The sequence below is a fragment of the Dromiciops gliroides genome, chromosome 2 (genome assembly GCF_019393635.1).
Source record: "Dromiciops gliroides isolate mDroGli1 chromosome 2, mDroGli1.pri, whole genome shotgun sequence".
NCBI lineage: Eukaryota > Metazoa > Chordata > Mammalia > Microbiotheria > Microbiotheriidae > Dromiciops > Dromiciops gliroides.
Genome location: NC_057862.1, coordinates 662,390,138 through 662,401,330, shown reverse-complemented (window position 1 = coordinate 662,401,330; position 11,193 = coordinate 662,390,138). Strand labels below are relative to the sequence as shown.

At 46.4% G+C, this 11,193-nt stretch overlaps 1 gene segment (V, D, J or C); it reads right to left on the bottom strand.

The window, feature by feature from the left end:
- Positions 1 to 734: 734 nt before the first annotated feature.
- Positions 735 to 3,788, bottom strand: LOC122739572. The segment is given in 4 exon segments: positions 735 to 984; positions 2,097 to 2,165; positions 3,101 to 3,392; positions 3,711 to 3,788. Coding segments are annotated over 4 exon segments (660 nt in total).
- Between the last annotated feature and the right edge of the window lie 7,405 nt (positions 3,789 to 11,193).

Below are 11,193 nucleotides of genomic sequence, written 5' to 3'. Positions count from 1 at the left end.
AAGGAAGTGGACTAGCTTACCTGGAGGGCAGGGAAGGTAGGTCGTGAGTCTATAAGGGGCGGGGGCTGAGGACTCTGAATCCTCTTCTTCAGACTCTGCAGCCCTTCCTACCATTGAATGGGATGCCTGACTTCCATAGTAAAGGTGAATTACACCCAGTCTTCCCCTGGGTGACAACTTAAGACTGGCAGGAGAAGGATACCAATTTTTCTGAGAACTATATTCCCTGAATATCAAGGGAAAGACCGAATGGGGCCTCCATAGCAAGGCTAAGGATCTTGTCCTGGCCCTTCCGGTAAGCATAACACTAATCAAGACCTTCCAGAAGTGCCAATCCAGAGTCCCTTGACAGTCTTTCAAACATGCCTCCTAGATTACCCTGAGGAGATGAACTTCACCTGAGCAGCCTTCAGGTAGGGGCTCAGAGATGGGGGATGACAGGGAGTGAGGAAAGGGGCAGACTTCCCCATGATCCAGCCTGGGGCACTCGGTTTGTAAGTCTAGTCAGAATAACCCCTGGGAGAAGATTCTTGTTCCTCTCCCTGTCTCCCATTCCTTACCCTTGCTCCTACCCTAGGAAAGCCTAGGCTATGTAGCCCTTACTATTGGCCTGAATTCAGTCCAGTCCTCCTCTATGTTTAGCAGTTGCTCTGACCCTGGTGCTCTGGAGGAAACAACTGTTCCCCCAAGCCAAAGGTTTCAACAGCCCAGGAGGTTTTTTGTTCAGGCCTGCATCACTGTAGGTTAGGGTCCTCATAATATTGCCGACAGTAGTAATGTCCAACATCCTTAGCCTCCACACTGCAGATAGTAAGAGTGTAGTCTGTCCCAGACCCACTGTCACTGAAGGGAGCAGGGACCCCAAAGGGCAGAGTTGAAGCACTATAGATCAGGAGTGTGGGAGACTGTCCAGGTGGCTGATGGTACCAGGCTAAATTATAGGCAATACCCTGACTGGTTTTGCAGCTGATGGTGACTTTTTCTCTAGAAGCAACAGACAGAGAAACTAGAGACTGAGCCAGCAAAATGGCTACACAGGACCCTTGGATGGAAAACAGAAGATGAGAAGAAATAGATTTCAATCAAGAAGAATGTCCAGTAGTGTGTGCTGACTTGAGATATCCTGTCAAATGACTATAGGAACCAGCCCCTTGTCACTCTCACCTCCCCAAACCCATCTTAAATTTCCAAGTTTTGGAATCTCCTGATGTAAGTTAGCACTTGTTAACTTGTTAACCCCATGACTGATCTTACCCTGGGTCCAGAGCACCAGGAACCAGAGCAGCTGGGATGGGGAGATCATTGTTTCTCTTGTAGACTTGAGACCTCTGAGGCCACAGTGAGACGATGGGGACAGGGTCATATTTTTGTCTCAGGCAGAGACTGTGGAAGGCTGCTGGGATATCAGTTTGCAAAACAACCCCCCGAATGAGGTCCCTCCTCCCAGAGTTGGTGCCAGGTATTATCTAGGGGTCAGATTGGGAAATTGGGACCTGATGGGTCTCATGATCTCTCCTCCCTTCTCTGCCAAGCCCACCTGGAGGGTCCAGTGGTAAGGCTGTTGCAAGTGGTTCATTGTGGTTATAAACAAGAGAAACCTCTTTTCTCTGGGTAGACTAGATCATAGTTGGTTTTGAAAAAAAAAATAATCAAGTGGAGAGACAGATGCCTGGCTGGAGGTAGCAGAAAAGGCCATCAGAAAAGAGAAATGAGTTGAACTTGGATTTAGTTTCAGAAGAGAGAAAAACTAGCCTTTAAGGGCAGCTGGAGGGACAGGCACGGAGCAGATAAGGGAAGATACAACCACCTTGGGAAAGCAGAAAAAGAATCCTGGACTGACTAAAAAATGGGTTTAGGGAGCTGGAACAACACATTGAGGCATTGTGAAGAACTATCTCAAGGTTCCACTCCGCTTTGCTGAGCACAGTTTTGTCTGCACACGATGTGATTCTGATTCCCATACTTGCCTAGAGTCAGGACTTTTACTTTCCTCACTACTTAATTTGATGCAACTCAACTAAAATTCATCCAAAAGCAAAGGATACTGTTGCACATGACCTGAAAATACAGGCTGATAAAAAGATTGTAAAATGCACAATGAGGAACATGTGTGATCAGAAACAGAGATAGCAAGGATGTGAGTCCCTAGGGGCACCGTCCAATTCCTACCGATGTAGCCCCTAGAAATTAATCAGAGGGAAGTTTTCATTGTGTTGGGGTGAAACTCTGTGTGGGCTTTCTGGAAGGTCATGGCTATAAATGGAACATGGCAGGGGGGGGGGCGTGAAAGAGATTTTATTCTGCATTGAGACTGATGAGACTATTGGTCTTTTTAGGTGTTTAAACTTCTAACTCCTCCTATTCCTAGGCAGCTAGTTGGTGCAGTGGGTAGGTTGTTGAGCCTGAAGTCAAGAAGTCCTGGACTCGAATCTCACCTCTGACATTTATTAACGTTGTGACCCTGGGCAAGTCACTTAACCTCAGTTTCCTCAACTGTAAGATGAGGATAATAACAACTGATTCATGTGGTTGTTGAGAGAATCAAAATGAAATAATATTTATACAAAAAGCATTTGGTACATAGTAGGCATTATATGAATCACCTGACTCTTCCTTTCCTCTGCCTGTCCTTCTTGCCAAAGCTAACCTGCCCAACTTCATTGACATCAATTCTTTTTTTTTTTTTTAGTGAGGCAATTGGGGTTAAGTGACTTGCCCAGGGTCACACAGCTAGTAAGTGTTAAGTGTCTGAGGCCGGATTTGAACTCAGGTCCTCCTGACTCCAGGGCTGGTGCTCTATCCACTGTGCCACCTCGCTGCCCCCACATCAATTCTTTAGACTCTCTGGCCATTTCCATAATCTAACTCCCACAGTCTCCTTTATGTATCTTCAATTCATCCCCCTTGCCCCAGTTCCTTCCTCACTATGGGACCCGAAAGGGGAAGCCCTGGGAGGTGTGAGCCTGTCCAGAGAGTAAGGGGTTACTCTGCCCTGGGGACCAGAGAAGAAGCAGCTGCTGCTTTAAGCTGAATCCACTGAACAGCCTGGGGAGATTTTTGTTCAGGCCTGAAGCACTGTGGGAAAGGGTAACTCTCATACTGCTGACAGTAATAATTTCCAGCATCCTCAGGCTCCAAGCTGCTGATGGTGAGAGTGAAATCTGTCCCAGACCCACTGCCACTGAAGCGGGCAGGGACTCCAGATGCCAGGCTGGTAGCCCTGTAGATGAGGAGTCTTGGGGCTTGACCAGGTTTCTCTTGGTACCAGTTTAACCAGGTAGCACCATAAGATGTTACACCTTCACTGGCCTTGCAGCTGAGGGTGACTCTCTCTCCTGGAGACCCAGACAAGGAGGCTGGAGCCTGGATCAGCACAATGGCTCCTCGGGAATCTAGGAAACCAACAAAATTAGAGAAAGATAGAAATGTGTGAATGTCCAAGTCAAAGAGTATAGACAAGACAATTCTGTGGAGACCTTGAAATCCCAAATGACTGACAAGTGTATGTATTTCCTGTCCACATGGGACATAAACCATCTTTCCCTCAGACCTCACAATGTCTATAATCTGGGGTCTGGCCATGCTCCTCAGCCCCCATCTGCCTGTGTTGTCCCTAAGCTCCCTCACCCCCTGGATCCAGGGGTCATCAGGTCTTTGATCCCTGAAAGCCTGTGCCCTCCTCACCCCTTCCCTGACCTGCTGGGTCTTACCCTGAGCCCAGAGCACCAGCAGCCAGAGGAGCTGCCATGGGGAGACCATCCTGGCCTTCAGACACCTGCAGACAGAGCACTCAGAGCCCTGAGGGGGCAGCAAGGAGGGAGGAAGCTTTTGTACCCTGAGCAGGGCTCCCTGCAGGCCCCTGGGGCTCCATATGCAAAAGAGCCCCAGGTCTGCTCTGAGCCTCCTCTCAGGACCCTGTGAGGCACACTGAGTCACCCTGGCTGAGCCTGAGTCTGGGGGAGGGGCCTCCCTCCTCTCTGTCCTCAATGCGTGACCTCAGGAGCAAAGACAGGCTCCTGTTTAGTGTCTGACATGGGAATGGTTGAAGCTGGTTATGGATAAATGAGGGGAGGCTTCTCTTTGTGCCCCAGGCCTAGATCTCCCATAAGCAGGAGAGAGCTCCCAGCCCTGGGGAGGGGGCAGAGATGGCAGGAGCTCACAGCTTGTAGGCTCTGGAGGTGCCTCACCTGCCTCAGCTCATGAACCTGCCACTCTACTGCCCCCCTGCTGGAGAAGGTGTTAATTCAAGGAGGCAGAAAGGAGGGGCTGGCTGACACTGGACAGATCTTAGCCTGGACTCCTGGGAAAAACCAAATGGAGTCTCATTTCTGGGTGGTTTTGTCAGTCACTAGATGAGATTACTGTAATTGTTCTGAACATCATGGAAGAAAACAACATGTCTATATGTGTCCCCATTTTCACATTCCAGACATGCACTAAAAGTGAGGACCTTTGCTATGATCAACCCTGTATCCTGGCTGTGACTTTTTCTAGTAATGTGGATTTGGGCAAATCTCTTCCCAATGTTAGGCTATGAAGGTGAGGGGGACTGGCTGCGAGACTGACACAAGGAGACTGGAGTCATTCACTTCTGGCTAATTACTTTGGTCCTGGAGGATTGCAAGACCCCACTGTTTGATACACTTACCTCTAAGATTTTATTCAATCTACAATGAAAAATATTTGAAAAGCCACTTGTGTGTTTTGAAAATATTTTATTTTTTACAATTACATGAAAAATAATGAACACTTTTATTTATAGTTTTGAGTTCCTACTTCCCTCCTTCCTTTAGCCCCTCCCTGAGGTGGTAAGCAATCTAAGCATGAATGAATATGGTATTCAGAGTAAAGAGAGAGAGAGAGAGAGAGAGAGAGAGAGAGAGAGAGAGAGAGAGAGAGAATGAATTTATTGTTAGGATTTATTCATAATTAAAAGTATCCAAACTTTCTCTTTTATGGCCACATTGTGTGGGACAATTATGGATTTGAGTCAGATTAAACTCTGAGGATGGAGTATGAAGGATACCTAACCCCACCCCCACCCCCCAATAGCTAGCCTCTTGCTTTGCCTAAAAGTTAATTGCTTGTCAAATTCTCACTGTCTCCTTTAAGTTTTATTGTTGAGATAATGGACTCGGGACAGTTCTGTAAACTTTGGGGATGGAGTCTGGGAGATATCCTGTCCCCCAGTAAGTTTTATTACTTGTCACAGTTCTACCAATTAGCACTATTTACTTTACTTTTGCTTAGTTCCCACATGCCAGCTACACCTTAGTTTATGGCCTGTAATAAAAAAACTCCCCTCTCACATGTCAGAATCCCAGTCCTTGTCATGATAAATTGCAGTCAGATAAGGGAGTGATTTCTGCCTCCCTCTTTCTTGGACATTCCTCAGACTTGTACCTCTTCCCCTTTTCCCCTTTGTTCTTGGACATGTCTCCATACATGGATCACGAGCTGGGTACGCACCTTGGATGAGACAGGATTGAATGTTAGATTGTGAGCTCATTCACCCTAGGTGTACATGGGGACAGTCCTTTTCAAGATTACTATAAAAACCTAGAGGATTGGGCATATCTTTGCAAGACTTCAATGTGTAATTGGGTTTTTCCCGTCCTCATGAGGATGTAATAAATCTGTCTCTGCTTGACTTGGTGGTCTCCTCGAGTTATTTGGATAAACTGAAGCAGTTTGTCCCAAACAACATCGACCTCATAAATGTAGATATTTCCTAAGAAAACTTTGGAATTGAGACAATAGAGAACCCTAAACCCATAGTCCCTTTGATATTATCTAATTAGGAAATGTTAGATGTTCTCCTGAACTTGTCTTCTTGAGTTGCCATATTTTCTAGAAACACTGGAGCAGGAGCATGCAGGAGGGCTAAATGGGTTAAGGATGAACCATCCACGCTGCATCTGCCATAATTTGTTATTTGTACCCCAAGCTGCCCTCCCTGTGTGTCCTTGGTAGTCAAGACAGCATCAGTTGGTCTACACCAGACTGAGAAACTGCTTGTGCAGCTGGGAGCCCTATAGAGAAGCAGACCCTTCTATCTTCATGGTTCACCTGGACCCAAGGGAAATGAAGGCTGCTTTTGCCACCCTATTTGTTCATGATTTCTCTTCCCTTTGGGAAGGAATCAGTTCTTTCCCCACCCCTGCTGCCCTTTCCCTCCTGCCATGCCCCTCCCCTTAGGAGGAGATCGCTGCTGCTCCTCCTTCCTTTGTTGCAATTTCATAAATATGCAAGCTTCTGTTTTGATTGTGAACTCTTCTGCCTGGAGGTCCACATGCATGTTCATTCCTCATGTAATAAATCTTGTTGCAACAAATGTCTCATGGACTTGTGATATATATATATATATATATATATACACACACACATACACACACATATACATATATACATATATATGTGTGCGTGTGCGTGTGTATACACATATACATATATAAATATGTATATAGACAGATAGATAGATAGATAGATAGATAGATAGGAGGCATATATTAGCAGACTCTGATTTGGTGTAGCTTAGCTATCAGAGGTTAAACAGAAAATTCAAAGCTATTCCTATTCTGAGCTAAAATGAGGCTTCCAGAGAAGAGACAAGCCCCCGACACCAGGGAATATGTGGGTGTTTTAATTGACCTTGTGGACAGTAAACAGAAGTAGCCTTGATCTGTGTCCTCAGGGCCTTGGCTTCTAAAGCCCTGAATTTCCTTCTGGACATGAAATGACCTTTTCTATTCTCTCCTGGGGAAGGACCAGGCCATTCCCTGCTGGAAGAAAAGGAGACAAAGTTCCCCCTTCTCCATTTAACCCAAGGGATTTCACTGATGTTGTTACTCTTTACACCAGAGCCTCACACAGCCTTTCCATACCTTCTCATTGTGGGCGTTATTTCTCTCTGCCTTGCCACAATTCCAATTGAGTATTCAGCCATCAAATAGGAAACATTACTGGGGATAAAGAATACTAACAAAGATCTCTTATAGGCCAATGCTATATCTGAGCAGTCTATAGCTTTTCATGCTTGCTCATTTTATTATGAGAACCAGGTAACTCCACAGTATTTATAGACTTTCAGGACTGGTGGGAATCACAAAGGGAAGTATTCCAATCCACAAGATGATGAGAATCCCCTCTCAACATCCCCTACATGTGCTTATCTAACCCCAGGCTTTCAAAAGGAAGTTAAATATGTTGTTAATTAGCAGGAGATAATTTGCTTCAAACAGTTTAAACAGCTACTTAGAGTGAGGTTTGCACTGATACAACCACAGGCATGGAATGTAAAATTGTCCAAGCTACAATGAAAGAAACTGAGGTAGAGCTCTGATCCAATGACACTTTATAAAAGGGTCTATGGTCCCCTCTAATGAAGTAGACACCAGGGCTTCCTCATGATATGAGATGCCTCCTTCTCTCAGAGCCTCATTTTCATAAGGCTTGATATCAGATTGGATACTCTGAACACTCGAGAAGGCTTCACAAAAGACAGAATCCCTTTGGTTGTTAGACCTTGCTTTGAGAGCCAAAAAATGCTGCAGCAGCTAGAAATGGCATGTCAGCAGGGGATCTCAGATTGGGCAGAGGAGGGGATATCTCCACTAAGTGGTTATGAGATGGTGATAGGATGGCCATCTGCTCATCTTGGACAAGAGGTAGTTGTCTGGAGGCACAAAAATAAGGTGGGGGACTTTCCATGGAGTTATTTACCCTCCACCAAACTGGGCTTGGTCACTGTGACAAGGAAAAACAAGGGTAGAAGACCTCTAGGTAGCTTCCTTTGATGAAGCAAGTGAACTTCCAACCTGCAGCTTATAGGTCTGAGGCCTAAGATACTGGAAGTACAACCACTATCCCTGTGGAATAATTTCAAACCAATGAATACTGTTTGGAACCCAAGTGCATCACTTCTCACCCAGGTAACCTAAAGGCTGCCCCAAGGCTGTAAGCATGCTGCACCATGTTGCCCACCAGGACTAGCTGGAGAGAAATGCCAATGGGCAGATAGACAGCAGAGCCCTGGGAATGGCAGCACACCTTCCCCTCCCCCATTCTTTCTTTCAGCCCAGAACTCATGGTCGTCATTGGAGAAGGAACTCCTGTGGAGGAGGGACCTGCATCCCCACCTACAGCTAGCCAATCCTTACTCATAGGACAGGGAAGCTCCCCTGGCTGAGGCAGCAGGGCACCCAGAGAAGACAAGAGGCAGCCTGTGCCAGGCAAGTCAAATAACTACCAACCCTTTGACCATCATGTTGCCCCACACCCCAGTGGAGATAGCTGAGGATCCTGAAGCAATGGGGAATAGCCTTGATTCCCACCTGTGCCCTCAGCTCCTTTGACATGAACTCATCATTTTGGCCTTCCCCAGTCTGGCCTGTCCCATTGCCATCATTTTCCTGTAAGCAGGTCCTGTGATTAGAAATGCACAGGACAATGTGTGTTGCCCCCTGTACAAGGTAGATCTCTCCAGAGCTTTGGGTCCCTGGAAGGTCTTTCTAATTAATAGGCTCTGTAGGAGAACAAATACAACTGGGATCCCTACATGCTGGGGATTAGCTAGCTTAAAAAGAAGGCTGAAGGACAAATATCTGTCCTCTAGAAGGGGCCTGGGCTTCCTTTCTTCCTGCATCAATGCTCAAAGACCAGATTTTGTCTCTATGGACCAGAATACCCAGTGCTCACTGCCCAGGGTTCAGAGAACCACCAGGATGTGTTTATTATTAAAAAATGGAGGGATGAGGAAAGTCCCCTACTGAGAGCTAATGAGAATCTTCCTAGAGGGGATTAATACTTTGGTGGTTGGATAGTGGGAGAATGGAGGGCAAAAGAACTGAGGGGCACATCTGGGTCCATGGATGTCAGTAAAAAGATGCACAGCCTGTGTGTTGACATAGGCAGAGGGACTTCAAACAACATAGACATAATTAGTTGATTGCCAGAGGTTAGCTTCTAATGCAAAGACACTAGACTTTGAGGCTTCAAGCACCCACCCTCCCAAACCCCAAGGAAGTCCTTAATATTTCTGTCTACCTCATTCCCCACCTTGTGCCAATAACATCCATTGAATGAGAGGGAAGGATGGGCAGACTCACTGCAGAGGTTCTAGGGCTTTGAGGGAGATGGACAAGTGACACCTGAAGGATGGCAGGGATCCAGAGTTTCCAGAAAACTCTATTCTCAAAATGAGGAGGAAAAGAGGAAATGGGGCCAATAGAGCCCTGATACAGGTCTTGTCCTGCCCCCATCAGTGCAGGACTAAACAAGAGCATTCCAAGGGCAGGGCAGCCCCTCCCTGGGATTCCTTCAGACCCTTCCCCTAAATGGTCCCAGCTGAGCTGCATCTGAGCATCCCCCAGGGGAGCAGGTGCTCAGGAAGGGGACCAGCTTCCCTGATGATCCTGCTTGGGGAATGAGGCTTGTGAACCTTCCAAGAGTGGGCAAGTGGGAGGGAAGGTTCTTGTCTTCCTCCCACTCTCCACCAGTCACTATCCCAGGACATATTCAGTGTAAGATGATCTGCTGGGAAGCATGTGGTTATTTTCAGCAAGGCTATAGCCATTAGACTGAATTAGGGCCAATCCTCCCTATGGTGTATTGGCTGCTCCACCTCTGGGGCTCTGGAGGAAGCAGCAGTTGCCCTGTATTACAAGGCTCCACAGCCTGGGCAGGTTTGTATAAGGGACTGGAGCTCTGGGGGGGGGGTAGTCAGAATAATCTTGGCAGTCAGAATGTGCAAAGTCTTCAGGGTCTACACTTCTGATTGTGAGAGGATCATCTGCCCCAGACCCATTGCCAGTAACATGGGCAGGGAGGGACCCCAGAGTGCAGGTGGAAGCCCGAGAGATTATGAGCTTGACAGCCTGTCCAGGTGGCTGCTGGTGCCAGGCTGGGTCACTGAGGCCATCCCTGGGTAAGAGATACTGGCCCTGCATCTAATGGTGACCTGCTGCCCAGGAGCCACAGACAGGGAGGCTGGAGACTGGGTCAGCACAGTGCCTGCACAGGATTCTTATTAGTTTTTATAAATCATAAAAGTATTTTATTATTTTCCAGTTACATGTAAAGATAGTTTTCAACATTGGTTTTCATAGGATTTTTGGTTCCAGATTTTTCTTCCACCCTCCCTTCCCTCCCCCCTCCTCAAGACAGAAAGCAATCTGATATAGGTTATATACGTACAATCACATTAAGTATATTTCTGCATTAGTCATATTGTGAAAGAAGCAGAACACAAGGGACAAACCTCATAAAAGAGAAAAAAAAAACAGCCAAGAAGTAGAAACAGAATGGTTCAATCTGCTTTCGGAATCCACAGTTCCTTTTTTCTGGATGTGGAGAACATTTTTTATCATGAATTCTTTGAAATTATTTTGGATCAAGAGGAGAGCCAAGTCTATCACAGTTGATCATCACACAATGTTGCTATTACTGTATACAATGTTCTGGTTCTGCACAGGATTCTTAACGTGGAGAAGTGACAGAAAAGTAAATGAATTTAATTTCTGTGAAGAATCACATACAGGTACAGAGAATACAAGAAAGGATTCACTTTCCCCTGAATGTGGGTCTGAGATGTCAATCCCAAAGGATATAGGGACCATTCATACACACACACACACACACACACACACACACACACACACACACACACCTCAAACACATTCTTAGGGAAGGAAGCTTCTTTGTTCTGTAAAACAGTATCACCCTCTGGGGTGTCCAGATCTTGATAAGGGGCTACTGGGATCATGGAATGGCTGGTTCCCAGATGAGAACCCGTTTGGCTGCTAGAGCTTCAGCTTTTACCCCCTTTTCAGCCTCTCGCTGGGATGCTACCATCGGAGTTAGGGTTCCTACTTCCCTGTCCTTCCTTCCTCTTCCTCATTCCTTCCTCCTTGTTACTTAATTTAGAAAATCCTTTCATTTTTCTCCTATACCCTATACCCCCCAGACTGAGAAAGGATCTATGTTTGAAATGATAGAGTCAAGCCCTGAGGGTTTCTGGTCCTTTGAGTGGAGCATAGATCTGACCATGGACCTCCCCTACCCAATGCCCAGCACATGGAAGGTATTTATATAAATGTTTACTGACAGACTGACTGAATAAACTCAAATGGCTTCTTCTGCTTCTTCTTCTTTTTTTGGGGGGGGGGCAGGGCAATGAGGGTTAAGTGACTTGCC